Below are 14,300 nucleotides of genomic sequence, written 5' to 3' on the forward strand. Positions count from 1 at the left end.
ATTGATTTTTGCTCAAAGCACTGTTGTGCATATTATTAGTGCAGCACACTGAGTTGCTTGCATAGCAGGGCTATTAAGAGCTTTTATAACATGCATTTAATGGCTTTGTGATCAGTAAATGTCAGTGGTATATGATCCTGTCCTTTTCAGTGCTACACACCTGAGGCCTCTCTGCAGCTGAAAAAAGACTGGGACATTAAGGCTAAAGTAACCTGTAAAGACAGAGCTGCCTGGTATCAGCTGTGAGTCTACTGTTTTGGTTTGATGCATCATTCTTACTTTTTCTCAAACACTGAAAGAAATGTCAAAAGTGGTGGTTGTTGGAGACCTCAATATATAAATATATATATATGACTTGGTTTTGATGCTTTCAGGTTTTGCAAAAATGTATTTGACAGAGACTACAAGGTCACTATAGGAGTAGACTTTGAAATTGAGAGGTTTGAAATATCTGGAATACCTGTCTGACTTCAGATGAAAGTAGTTTGAAATTTATTTTTATAGTGTATGTAACTTTAGAGTGCTCTTTGTTTTCTCGACATCTGTGTTTAACGTTTATAAAATATTTTAAAGCTGGGATACCGCTGGACAGAAAAAATGTTGTATGTCTGATAAACTAATAATTCTGAAATGCATTGTTAATCTTTTTCAGTCATTATCACAGTCTTTGACATGGCAGACATTAAATCCCTTGATCACACACGGTAAGTATGATTGTAGCTTTATCTCTGGGATTGTTCTACTAGGGTCTATAACCTAATACACTAGGGGGCGGATGTGGCTGAGGGGTAGAGCGGTGGTCCTCCAACCTGAAGGTCGGTAATTCGATCCCCAGTCTTTCCCATCTGCATGCCGAAGAGTCCTTGGGCAAGATGCTGAACCCTGATTTGGCCTTCATAGAACAACAAAAGTGCTGCTATTAGATGCCCTGTATGAATGAATGGGTGAATGTAAAACTGTACTGTAAAGCGCTTTGAGTGGTCATCAAGACTAGAAAAGCGCTATATAAATAAAAACCATTTACCAAAACCATTTACTATAACTCATTTTAAGTTGCTACAGATTAGTTGACAACTTGAGTATAAAATTGGCCACCAGAAGTGATCAACCTAGTAAACATTTGGACAGGTACAGATTGTCGTCCTTTAGGTTCTGAGCTGTAGCACATTCAGTTAGAAATATCTTAATGAATATTAGTTAATGTTCCGAAACCTCCATGTCTCATCTTTTTATTTGAATGGCTGAGACTTTATTTAATTTCACATTGAATCTGATGTATGTCTTGGTTCAATGTATCCACGTGTCCTTTTCCACAATAAAGATAATGTAAATATCCAGTTTCAATTCCTTGTATAGATCAAGAGGCTGATAATCAGGCAAATGTTACATTTCACTTAATTCAACCATCAGTCATTAAAACTGCTGAACAAACTGGAAAGAATCAAAAGGTGTCCGTAGCTTGTCAAAACATTTTGCACAGTTTTTGTTGATCACTGTCTGCAGTATAGTTGATTAAAAAAAATAGCAACTCATGTTGTTGATGTATCTGTAGGAAACTCATACAAATAGCAAAACTGAGTAACATCAACAGCAAGAGCTAGTTTCACTGTAAGATAATGTTAAGTTGTTTTTTAGCCAATAGTTACAGGAGGCCATTGGAGAAAATGAGCCCAACTCATGTTTTATCTTCTTGGTTGGCCCTAAGAATGACCTGCTGGTAAATATTTTTATTTTATTTCTATTACATTTAAATTTTGCCCATTCTACATTTTTTCTTTCTAGTACACACCTCTCTCTCTTTCTTCAGCCCCTAGAAGAAAGAGAGAGAACAGAGAAAGATGCCATTAGACCAGCAACAGAAATGAATGTAGAGTTTTGGGCTGTTTCGGCTAAAACAGGTAAAACCAGCTGACACTTGTAAATTGTTGGAGTATCATACATTAAAGTGCATCCAAGAACAGCAGAAAGCCGCTGTAAGAACCTATACCCTTTTCTGATACTCAGGGGAGAACGTGCAGGGTTTTTTCTTCAGGGTGGCAGCTTTGTCTCTTGAGAAGTGCATATTGAAGGACATGGAAACTGGGATCCCTGCTAGCATCGGACGAGGAGACAGTATCAGTAAGTCATGACTCTTAACTCCCAACAAGAAGAGATGAAAATTATAATGGCTGTCTTGAGGGTATATCAATAAAAAAATGTTTGTGTTTTGACACAAACAATTCAGATTATGCCAATCTGGATGAAGCCACATCCCAATACCTAAAATAGGCTGATGAAAAGAGGGACTGAAAACTGTTAAAGAGAGCAGAGCCAGACAGGAGCTGTGTTCTGATTTTCAGCTGCAGTCGTCAAAATGACCAACCATTGACTGGACTGAAATGTCCCTTAGTTCTGTTTTCAAAACAGAACTAAACAAAACAGCCATGTATGTACTGAGATGTTTGTGGAGATCAGTGTGTATTCTTAGAAGTCAGTTGTAATTGGACTGAAGCCATCAATAATTCATTATTTTTGTTAATACTAAATATTATGGATTTGATTATATTCATAGCATACAAGTCCAAAATACTTTCAGTGGAACAAAAATGTTAAGATGTTGAGAAACTTCTCATACCATTGTTATAACTAATATTTGATTCTGATCATGTAGTATTGTTCAGTTCTGCAATGTCTATAACAAATCTATTGCGTACATCATTTAAGATGTAGACAGATAGCATGATGGCCATAAGTCAACATCATCTCTGGTTGAATTGACACCTATAGGATTGTCTTTATGACTATAATAGTGTTGGTTTGTTAATACAGTGTTGTTGTGGAATATTGTCCCATCCACAATTATGGGTGTGGAATCCGAGAGCAGCTAAACCAAATGTTTATGTTTCCTCTCAAGTAATAAAAGTGTAAATTAGACTGCTACTAACACATCTTGATAAAATGGAACAATAAATGATGTAAGCAACAGTGCATTTATAAGACCAGTATTTTGTCAGAACCCACCATTATTTAATAAAGCAGTTTATAAGCTGATAGAACTCTTCTGTATTAATAATATTCTACATTATTAGGAATGAATATGCAAAAATATAAGGACTCAGGCTTGGCTTACGTGATGCATTGGTCCAGACATCTAAACCAGGATGAATTTCACACAAATAATAACTAATTTCAACTCAAGAATAACATTATAATAGCATTTATTTAGATATTGTATACAAGTAAATTGTATTTAATATGTTGACATATGTTCACATATATAGATGTAATATATGGGAATTTATGTGTATGCTGGGTTATACAGAAAAAAAACAAAATGTGCAATTTTCATCTTAAAAAGAAGCAAGGGTGGAAATGAGAGTAGTGAGTCCTCTTGTTTTGCCAATATACTCTTTGAACGGACGCGAACCAATCACGTCACCCTTCCATGTTTAGGAGGAAGTAATAACACTTGGCTAATGTTAGCCAGTACGCCGCCGTGTATTCCCATACTATACAAGGTAGTTCAAATTTGTTTCGCCATACTGTTGTATTTTCAATGCAAGAATTTATTGTTGTTGCTATTTGTCGCTATTTGTGGTTGGTTTGGTTCCCGGGCTACAAGTTGTCTCAAATAAGCCAGATGCTAGGCTCTCAAGCGTCAACATCCAGTAGCAGGTCGAGCTGTTGACTAGAGACGGTTCATGTATAGTTGAGTGGTTTACGTGTTCACTGGCTCTGCCTAGTCTGTCTTCGTTCATTAAATACTTACAAATAATTCATATAATATTGACACTCTTTATTTTATTTGAGCTACAGTCTGTCAGCTAGCTCATCCGTGTTCTGATTTATTCTATCATGGATATTTTGGTGTCTGCAACTTTAGTTGAGACATAGCAATGCTTTCCGATGACAAAGCCCCTTTATTAACGTTACCCACTCCAGTGTAAGACTAAAAGAAAATCAAATTTACTGCATTCCATGGAGTTACAACTCAACATGTAGTAATTGAGTTTAGTAGGTATAGACAGTACATTCCATGGCTCGTGTTAGTTTGAAAAGTCAGACATGTTTGTGTTCCTCAGGAGCTTTATCATGAAGACCAACAAGTCATATAAGCTTGTGCTGCACAAGAAAGGTTTTGCTGGAAGTGGTAAGTGGTAATTTGTCATTCTACAAAATAATTGTTTTCTTTGTGAAAGATTTCCATGAGCAATGTATTTATTCTTCTCATATTTTGTCTCTCTGAAAAGATGATGAGTTGGTTGTCAACTCAAAGGTTTTCCCTCAAGTCAGTCTTGGGGATATAATTGAGATTGCACACCCCACAGATGAATACAGGTGAGCTTGCATAATGTATTGGATTGAACAGGCATGTTTCAGCCTACTTATGCTTCCATCGCTGAGTACTTCTTTTTTTTTTATCTTCCAGTCCTCTCCTGCTGCAAGTGAAGAGCCTGAAGGAGGATTTACAGAAAGGTAACGTATCTAACTCTAGGCTATTTCAAGTTAAACTGTAAGGATCCCTGGGTCCCCACAGATAACTGGTTGTTGCTGCAACAATAGAACTGCAGAAAAAGCCGTCCAGTACAACAGCCCTACAGCTCATCCTGCCTTTATGACTACTGTACAGTGTTTCGTTGTGAATAGAGTTGGCATTCAACCCTGCGGTCATTTTTAAACTGTAGTTGGTTTTGTTACTGTTTTCGTCGCATTAAATAGTAGTGTGTTTTTGTTATTTTGTTCATCCCAGCTACAAAATACAGTAATTAGAACACATACAATTACTATAACAGTTTTGATATTGTGCCTACTTGTAAAATGTAACGGTTCTTGATTGTTGCCTTACCTGTTCAGTACCTATGATGGATATTTTGTTTTATTCAGAGACAATCAGTGTGGACCAGACTGTAGCACAAGCCTTTAAACTCCGTGCATACCAGGATGTTGTTGTTAACATTGTCGACCCAAAGGTAGGTTCACTCTTAGAACTCAGTTCCTCCACATGTCTTTTACTGTAAAGACAATCTCAAATAGTTGTGTCTGTGAAGGATGTAACACTCGACTTGGTGGAGCTGACTTTCAAGGACCAGTACATTGGCAGAGGAGATATGTGGAGACTAAAGAAGAGCCTGGTAGGCTATGTGAAAGTTTATATATCTGGCTAATGTGGGATAGCATATGAGGATATAACTGTTTCCATCTTTACAACAGGTCACCACATGTGCTTATGTGACACAGAAAGTGGAGTTTGCAGGAATCAGGTACTAACACAAGTGTCTCTTACATACTCCTTTTGCATAAATACATTCAGTATGAATTTAATTTGGGATAAATATGGGTGTACAACATTTCCCCGAAATTATTAGCACCCAACTTATGTAGTGTACAAGATAAGACAAAGGGGGCAGTCACGGTTCAGGAAGAAAAGTGGATGACATGCTGTTAGGTAACGTTCTTAATTGTGTACTGTTTATCAAGCCTAAGGCCTTACCACAACAGTCCAGGTCTGATGAATGTCTTTCCAATTATTTTCCTGTCATTCTCTCCGCTTTCAAACTGGCAGACATTCACAAAAAAAAAATTAAAACAACAAGAATGGAAATGTATGCAGATAAGACACTTAAGGTGTTCCATCTTAACCTTCCATTTAACCTTTTTTATGTAACATGCATGTTTTTGATTCTTTAGAGCCCAGGCCAGTGAACTCTGGGTAAAAGGAGAGAAAGTGACCTGTGGTTACATCAGTGAAGACACCAGGGTAAGGGTCTCAATAATAAACAGTTTGTAAGGCAGATGCTGATTGATTATACATGATTGATCACTAATACTGAGCATTCAAAATGTATTAATTTGGCCCTTTCATAAAACAATAAGTCGGAACTTACTGACACATTATAAGGGCTTTGACGATGAGGAATTATTCCCAATCAGGAATAAACCTTTAACAACGGTGGTTTTACAAATTGCACTGGAAATTTTACACTTTTTACACTCACTTTTGCGGTGCACTTGAGGGTATGTACAGTCTTTGTCATTAATTAAACAATTATAACTTAATACTAAAACACAAATATTTCAAGACTAAGGTCGGCAAGAGATTTAAATATGATGCTAAATGAAAACAGATATAAAATTTGCATGTTCAACGAGCTGGAATCAGTCAAACGTTGGAAGATAAATTACTTAAATTAGTAATAATAAAAGATAGACTTAGTCTCATGGAAATGGATGTGATGTTATCAAACAAGCAGAGCTCTATATGCTTAAAAATCTTTTATTTCTGCTGCAATCATTAACTCCTAATTCTCATGTGATCCTATGACACAGGTGGTGTTCAGATCCACATCTGCAATGGTGTACATCTTCATCCAAATGAGCTGTGAGATGTGGGACTTCGACATCTATGGTTAGTTAAATTTCTCTGATTGGTCTTTCACACTTTCTGAGCTGACATTGTCTGAATATATTTGTTTTCATTAAGAAACAGGTTCTCATGTAGGTTTGAAGAAGAAGCTTTTATTTGAATGTGTCTTTTTCAGGTGATCTCTACTTTGAAAAGGCTGTAAATGGTTTCCTGTCTGACCTTTTTGCCAAGTGGAAGGTTTGTGATCTCCTTTCATTTGACTTTGTAACTGTTAACGGTTCAGTTTGTAGGATTCAGGTGAAAAGGATCTTTTGACAGAAATTTACTATAAGATAATCCTAGTGATGTTTTCACCAGTGTTTAATCATATAAATTGTACGAATTGTTGTTTTCTTTACCCAAGAAATGGCCCTTTATACCTTACTTACTTTATTGCAAACTATACACCTTTTGAGTGTTTATGACAGAAATATCAAACTCAAGGCCCGCAGGACACTCCCGGACTGTGGTACAATTATATCCGGCCCACGATAAAATATCATATGTCTATCTTAACTGGCCTGCATCGTGAACGATTAACTGAATGAATACGTTTTCATATGATAAACGTGAACGTGAGTTACGTCGTATCAGGTCATCATGTGAAATACCAGGAGCGGGTTAGCGCACACACACAGTCCCTTGGGCTCCGCCACCCAGCCCTCACTCACTTGCTCAGAGATACACACGCAGTGAGATCAGAGCTCGTTCACGTGAAGCGGCCGGTAAGTGTCTTTGTTGAAGAACAGTAGAAAAAGGAAGTTTCTCTGGTCACAACTGCTCAGTGATCAGAGCAGAAGCTGCAGTTGGTTAGTACCAAGCTTTTAGTTTTCGTGTCCTCCTCCACTCTGATCTGCTCTCTCAACCTTCAGTAATTATTAGGACCTGATCAGTTCATGAAGTAACTTAGTGTTTGTTTGATTCGCTCCAGAGTTTATGAGGCTGCATTTAAATATCCTGAAAAATGACTCGTCAACATTTTGTGCTCAGTACAACACGAGACGTGAAGCAGTCAGGACTCAGTGTTAAAATTAGCAAAAGTGACACGCAAACATTATCCCACACCATCGATTAATAACTCAACACAAGACCGTAAGTTTGTCATCCTAATCATTTATTCATTTTTGAACCGTTAAACTAGTTCAACCTTTTAAGTGTGAACTGGCACAACACTGCATACCTGTGTGAGCAGCTTTTCTCTGTGATGAAGATAAACAAAAACACACACAGGAATCATCTCACCGATGCACACCTTCAATCAAGTAGGGTTTCCACAGCACAGAGCCAAACCCTAAACATTAATGAACCGGCAGCCAAGAGAAGATGCTAAACATTTGGCTCTGGCGCATGTACATAAAGGAAGAATGTAGCCTACCTCATGTTATCTTTTTGCACTTTATCCAATGTCCGGTCTAGGCCGTTTAATAAATGTTGACCCTGTTTGGCCCTCGACGTAGTCCCAGTTTTTAATTTTGGATCTCTCTGTGATTGAATTTGACACCACTGGTTTATGACAACTGAAGGCGACAACAGGTTCTCTCCCATGTTTGGCAGGGGAGGGTGAGGGTTATTGAACTGCAACATGCAACTTCAACACAAGATACTACACACTGAACCTTTAAACATTTTTTTAAACCATAATTGCTTGAATAATTATTAGTGCTGTCAGTTAAACGCGTTATTAACGACGTAAACGCAAACCCATTTTAACGACCTCAATTTAAAAAAAAATAAATGAAGGGACATTTAGAATACATAAAAAATTGCGATTAATTGTGATTAATTTTGAGTTAACTATGACATAAATGCGATTAATCGTGATTAAATATTGAATCGTTTGACAGCACTAATGATTATTAATAACAAAGCTATGTTTTTTTTTATATAGGAGAAGAACTGTAGTCATGAGGTGACAGTCGTTCTTTTCTCACGTACACTCTACAATGCTAAAAGTATAGGTGAGTCTTCATTCTTTCTTTATCACCACAGTGACACTTGGCACAGATGATGTGGGATGTTAATTCATTTGAGATATGATGTTCCTCAGATGAATTTCCAGAGATTTTGAGATGCTCCATCAGGCAGGATCATGAGGGACAATTTTATGAAGACTTCTATAGGTAAGCATACTGCCACAGTATTACCAGCCATTGATTAGAGCTCAACAGAATTACAGACCGAAAATGTATCTTATGATGACTCATAACTGTTTTGTGGTCAGGGTTGTGGCTCAGAATGAGAGGCGGGATGAGTGGACATCTTTACTGGTCACTATCAAGAAGCTTTTCATCCAGTATTCTGTCCTGGTGCGACTGAAAGAAGCAGGTAGTGAGTAAGTCGAGCATGTGCCTGAATAATGGATCATTGAATAAGGTACCTGAAACCTTGTGTTTTTTTTGCTCTCTTACCAGATGGTTTTCCTGTGGGTTATAACTCAACTGCTGCCCAGGGAAACTACCTTGAGGCCATTAACTTGTCCTTCAACGGTACGTCCTCTAATCCCAAAGTAGAACTGTGATCAAGTGTATTCAGGAGCCGGGTTAAGAACAGATTAGTTGACATCATATTTACCACTAAAAAATTTGTTGTAATCATTTAGCAAATATATGGAGCACAAAAAAACTGAACAATTAACATATTTAGATGTAACTTGTTGTATGTCACTATCTGTAAGACTATTGTTTCATCTCTGACTACACTGGTTCACAAGCTGAGTGTCTTCATGTATCCAACAGTATTTGACAAGCACTACATCAACCGAAACTTTGACCGCACCGGACAAATGTCAGTTGTTATTACACCTGGGGTAGGAGTGTTTGAAGTGGACCGTCTACTGATGATTCTCACCAAACAAAGAATGATTGACAACGGTGAGTTTGATGATTCAAACACTCTTCCAACACATAGGCAAAGAGCACTAACGGACCATCGTAAGAATTTAAATTCTGCTGTTGACACAGACTTTTCCCTCTTTAGGTATTGGGGTAGACTTGGTGTGTATGGGGGAACAGCCTTTGCACGCAGTACCATTGTTCAAGGTAACATATCGACAGTCTCAGTGTTTACATCAGGACTTATACTGTACCTGTTTGTCACTGTACACTGTCATTTTCTCTGTAGCTGCACAATAGTTTGACTTCTGGAGACTCTCGTGTGGGAGATGACTATAACCTGCCCCACTGGATCAACCACAGGCAAGACATGAATATACACACCAATGCCCATGTTATGCAAAGGTCAGATCAATTTATCTTTTGTTTTTATTTTTAACTGCCCCCAGCTTCTACACCTCCAAAAGTTTGAACTCTTGTAGCTCCTTCACCCCTCGAATCAAACTGGCTGGTCACAAGGTACCTTCACGTTCAGGTTAAAAAGTTCAGAAAAGGTTTTCTGCATGTTCTAATCTCATTCAAATTATAAAAATTTCTAGATTCATGAAGAAAAATTCAAGAGCAGCAAAGACCCCAGTGAGTTTATCTCTCTTACATCCTTTGAATTTCTTGAAGCATGGATTTGATAATGATTTCATCTTCTGCCTAACCTTGCTCTTTTAGCTCTCTGTGCTCCAAAGGACTCTGATAACAGCCTGCCTATACAGGTGGACTACGATGCCTATGACGCTCAGGTGTTCAGACTTCCTGCTCCTTCGCGAATTCAGAGAAGCACCAACTTCAGGTGTCTAAATTTCCTTCCATTAGACAAAGTGGAGAGAATAAGATTTTTGATTGAGCTTTGAGTCCTAACTAATAGTAGTGACAATGTGTCTTTCAGGATGGGTCGAGACAAAGAGATAAGTGGGAGGAAGAGCTGGGGCTCTGTGGACGTCAGTGCAAGCATTGGAGCGTCCCCTCCCATACGCTCTGGGGGTCCTGAGGAAAAGCGTAGCCTGGCCTCTGATGATAGTCTAGGCCCAGTGTCCAACATGCTGCTGATACCTCGCATGCCTCCGGCCCAATATGAAGTCAGCAGTTCTCTTGGATACACAAGCACCAGGGGTAACAATTCCAGGGTGTAGTCTAACCCTTAAGCCTTGTTACTGATTATCATTTGTTATAGTGCGCTCCATATTTGCTTCCCTTAATCCCAGTCATGTTGTGCTGTCATTTGGTTGTTCAGAGTTGTTGGAGAAGATGATGGACTCTCAGCGAGACTCAAGTGCCCCGGGCAGGTTCACAGTGGGAAGTGCGGAGTCGACGCTGCACATCCGACCGGGAGGTTACACCCCACAAAGGGCTCTGATAAACCCCTTCACACCATCCAGAATGCCCATGAAGCTCACCTCTAACCGCCGGCGCTGGATGCACACTTTCCCTGTCGGTGAGGTGATGCAGAGACTATTATTACACACAGACATAGAGATCTATTCAAGTAGGCGTTCTGATGTAGCGTGAGCAATTTTGTGTCAATTGGACAATGTTACCACAACGTAATTTTCACACTGATCAGTAGGTGGCGCTATGACCCTGAACTAATATTTATATATGGAGCTGTTCAGATCAGGATTGTGATCATAGGTCAGTAGTTCGGAGCCGGTTGGATAATGCAGAGTGGATTAGCAAAGTACTTCCTGTTTCATGGCTAATCAGTAGCTGGCGCTATGACACTGAGGAAAAATTGACACATAGAGCTGTTCAGGCTTGGACTCTGATCATGTGACAGAAGTTTGGTAGTGATGGGACAATGCAGATTGGAGTTATGACAACATCGTGTCCTTTAGCGAAGGACTATCCTTCGCCACACATCAATGTTTAAAAGGTTTGAGGAAATTACACTATTCTGACCATGATCCAATGACTTGACTGAACTCTTTTGAGCCGTATATTGTAAAGCAGCCAGGAGCAGTTCAAGTATAAAACATGTCACTTCCTACAGGGGGCGCTGTGATTTCAAGTCATAATTTCTGTGTAGATTTCCTCAGGCCGGGACTCTTGTCTTACATGTCTTGTTTGGACTCGATTGGACGATGTATGTCCGAGATACAGAAGCTCGTGTTTTGATGGCGTTTAATCAAACTTTGACGCCACGCAACGAAAAATCGATCTCTAAATCAGTTTGAGCATGTCTAGACCCTGAAAAACTCCCCCAAGGGTAATAATAAAAATCCTTACAGTTTCAAAAGGGCCTCTCACAATTCGGTGCTCGGGCCCTTATGAGTGTCATCACAACAAGATGGAGATGAAAACTGAATCAGTTTTTATCTTGATTTTTCGTCACACCGTGTGACTGTGGCGTAGCGTCAAAGTTTGATTAAACGCCATCAAAACACGAGGTTCTGTATCTCTAAATCAGTTTTTATCTCCATCTTGTTGTGATGACACTCATCTAAATTTGAAGTTGATCTGATGAAAGCTCTGGGACAAGTACGTCAAAGTAAAAATGTGGAATATGGCCAAAATGGCGAATAAATAGAAAATGGCGGGCTTCCTGTTGCGTTTTTCATAATGCCCCTTGAGACTTTTTTGTTTGTCTGGTCATGATACACGTGGGCCACGATTTTTGTGTTAAAGGGAAACCTAGGGGCTGCTTTCCAGGGGGCGCTGTTGAGCCATTTTGCCACGCCCATTTCAAATCACTCCAGTATAGTAAAATATCAGTAGGTCTTGAATTTCCTGCAAAGTTTCATAACTTTCTGAGCATGTCTAGACCCTGAAAAACTCCCCCAAAGGGAAATAATAAAAATCCTTACAGTTTCAATAAGGCCTTTCACCATTCAGTGCTCGGGCCCTAATGATTATTTTTCAGGCAATTGAACTGCCTTTTTGAGGGCATAAACATTTTTGAAAACTTATGAAACTGCAGAGAAAATTCAAGTGTCGAAAATGTACGTATTCTGAAGTAATTTAAGTGGGTTCCATGTGTACCATGATCACATTAGGGCTGCAACTAAGGACTATTCTGATAGTCAATTAGTCACCAATTATTGAAACAGTTAATCGACTAATCGGATTATGAATGACACAAATTCTCAATTGCTATTATTTAGCAAGCAGCTTTTAAATTTAGCTTGAGGTTGTTCAATGCATGTGGTGACTGAAAATAAAGACAATAAAGATCGATACTTCATTAAAAAAAAATTATTTTAATAAACTTTGCTGCATATAAGGGTACTGTTGACACAAAAGCAAAGAAAAATCAAGTTTTTGTCCATTTAAAACCAAGGACAGGCAAATTGCTAATACATTTTTTTAATTTAAATTCAAGTTTCGCTTTTTACTGTGAACCAAGAACAGGCCAAGTGCTGATACTAAAAATAAATAAAAAATCAAGTATCCATTTTTTGTGTTAACAAAAAGGACAGGGAAAATAACAATAATAAAAAATTCAACAAACGAAACCACAGTCTTCAGACTAAATAATTGTGATTAAAAAAAGACGTTTGTCAGGCAATAGGATAACATTTTGCTTTTAAACTCGTTAAAAAAAAGTTTAAACCATATTTTTGTAATGGATTCTAGAATCCTGCACGCAGGTATATACGTGTATATATAACATCTGACAGAGGCAAGTCTGCATTGTCTCTGTCTCCGTGTCCTGCTTCCATGGAGAGCAGGTCCGCCGTACAGATATTGCAGGTAGTTTTTTTCGGGCTGTTAAGAGCGAAGTTCTCCTTAACTTTTTACTTTCTGGTGCGCGAGGCAGCGGACGCCGCCATTGGTCCATGTTTTGTCGCTATTGCACTTTCAGAGATAGGAAGGGAGCGACATGGCTCACTCCTCAGCTACTTCCATCAGCACCTCCGGTAAAACAACGTTTAGTTACGCTGCGCGGCACGAGAAACACACGCTATGACGTCACCAACGATTCATCGACGCGTACATTTTTGTCATCGATTTTTGTCGACGACGTCGACTAATTGTTGCACCCCTAGATCACATGAACAAAAAAGTCTCAGGAAGTTGGCCATTTTGGATTTAGTGCCAAAGTTGGCCATTTGACACTTTGTGCATTTTAACAAACTTCTCCTAGAGCTTCCACCAGATCAATTTCATATTCAATGAGGCTCATCTTAACAAGCTGCAGATTAAAACTACCTAAATTTTTTAGTTTTTGTCACATGGTGTAAAATGCGGCGTGGCGTCAAAATTTGGTGCTTTGCCATCCAAACACAAGGTTATTGTATCTCAGACATGCATGGTCTATTCTACTCCAAACTGGATATGTATGACAACAATCCCAGCCTTATGTTGTATACACAGAAATCATTCCTCCTTGTCTATTGACCGCAACCATGTGACATTTTGTCAGAGGTTGCTCAAGACATTGACAATTAAATCACCTGGAAACTGTGAGTTTTCGTTGAACACCATGTTAGTGGCGTGGCGACAAATTTCAACATGATGCTATGACACACAAAAATATTGTAACTTCAGTGTACATTGTTAAAACTCCCTCACACTACATTTGTGTAACAGCCAGCCACAAAAACAAATGAAGGCATTCATATGGTTTTAAGAAGTTGATGCGGCAAATTAGCTTAATAGTGCCCCCTAAAGTGCAGCCCCGGCACCACGATCAACCGACATGTACAAAAATCAGTGGGGACATGTGTCTTTTAATACTTAACAAATAACTCTCTTGGATCGATATGCTAGACCAAACAGAAAGTTGGCCATTTTTAATTAAGTTGCCAATTTTTACCATTTACACATTAGAGCTAAACCTTTCATCAGATGAACTTTGAATTGGTGAGGGTCATCTCAAATCCATGGAGATTATAACGATCTTGATTTTTTTGTGTACGTCCATGTGTCAATATTAACTCGGGGTCATAGCGTCACCTACAGAGTCACTGCGAAAAGGACGGTTTTTTTTTTAACTCCATTGAGCAAGTTGTTGCAACCCCACTGTGCATTGTCCAACCAGCCCCAAAATGTTGTCACATGATCAGAGTCCCGGCCTGAACAGCAATGTCCATATG

At 38.8% G+C, this 14,300-nt stretch overlaps 2 protein-coding genes across 7 annotated transcripts in view; both read left to right on the forward strand.

Annotated features, from left to right (window-relative positions):
• Positions 1–364: 364 nt before the first annotated feature.
• On the forward strand, positions 365–2,129 carry LOC133017589 (ras-related protein Rab-36-like). The gene is given in 7 exon segments (XM_061083700.1): positions 365–368; positions 371–503; positions 574–599; positions 653–704; positions 1,636–1,717; positions 1,808–1,898; positions 2,005–2,129. Coding segments are annotated over 7 exon segments (513 nt in total).
• A 1,308-nt stretch (positions 2,130–3,437) lies between these two features.
• depdc5 (DEP domain containing 5, GATOR1 subcomplex subunit) overlaps positions 3,438–14,300 on the forward strand; it is a 35,915-nt gene continuing 25,052 nt past the window's right edge. For 3 of the 6 annotated variants that reach the window (XM_061083780.1, XM_061083786.1, XM_061083785.1), the window contains exons 1-22: positions 3,438–3,497; positions 4,062–4,129; positions 4,230–4,317; positions 4,409–4,455; positions 4,864–4,949; positions 5,028–5,111; positions 5,191–5,240; positions 5,668–5,737; positions 6,307–6,385; positions 6,519–6,580; positions 8,271–8,340; positions 8,430–8,502; positions 8,604–8,710; positions 8,794–8,868; positions 9,118–9,252; positions 9,359–9,420; positions 9,503–9,576; positions 9,663–9,732; positions 9,813–9,849; positions 9,937–10,057; positions 10,136–10,377; positions 10,499–10,699. In XM_061083780.1, the coding sequence (XP_060939763.1) occupies positions 4,072–4,129; positions 4,230–4,317; positions 4,409–4,455; positions 4,864–4,949; positions 5,028–5,111; positions 5,191–5,240; positions 5,668–5,737; positions 6,307–6,385; positions 6,519–6,580; positions 8,271–8,340; positions 8,430–8,502; positions 8,604–8,710; positions 8,794–8,868; positions 9,118–9,252; positions 9,359–9,420; positions 9,503–9,576; positions 9,663–9,732; positions 9,813–9,849; positions 9,937–10,057; positions 10,136–10,377; positions 10,499–10,699 (1,891 nt within the window). In that variant the 5' untranslated portion in view covers positions 3,438–3,497; positions 4,062–4,071. The remainder of the gene's footprint in view (positions 3,498–4,061; positions 4,130–4,229; positions 4,318–4,408; positions 4,456–4,863; positions 4,950–5,027; positions 5,112–5,190; positions 5,241–5,667; positions 5,738–6,306; positions 6,386–6,518; positions 6,581–8,270; positions 8,341–8,429; positions 8,503–8,603; positions 8,711–8,793; positions 8,869–9,117; positions 9,253–9,358; positions 9,421–9,502; positions 9,577–9,662; positions 9,733–9,812; positions 9,850–9,936; positions 10,058–10,135; positions 10,378–10,498; positions 10,700–14,300) is intronic. The other 3 variants (XM_061083782.1, XM_061083781.1, XM_061083784.1) reach the window with 3 other exon arrangements.

Source organism: Limanda limanda, chromosome 13 (assembly GCF_963576545.1).
Source record: "Limanda limanda chromosome 13, fLimLim1.1, whole genome shotgun sequence".
NCBI classification, from domain to species: Eukaryota; Metazoa; Chordata; class Actinopteri; order Pleuronectiformes; family Pleuronectidae; genus Limanda; species Limanda limanda.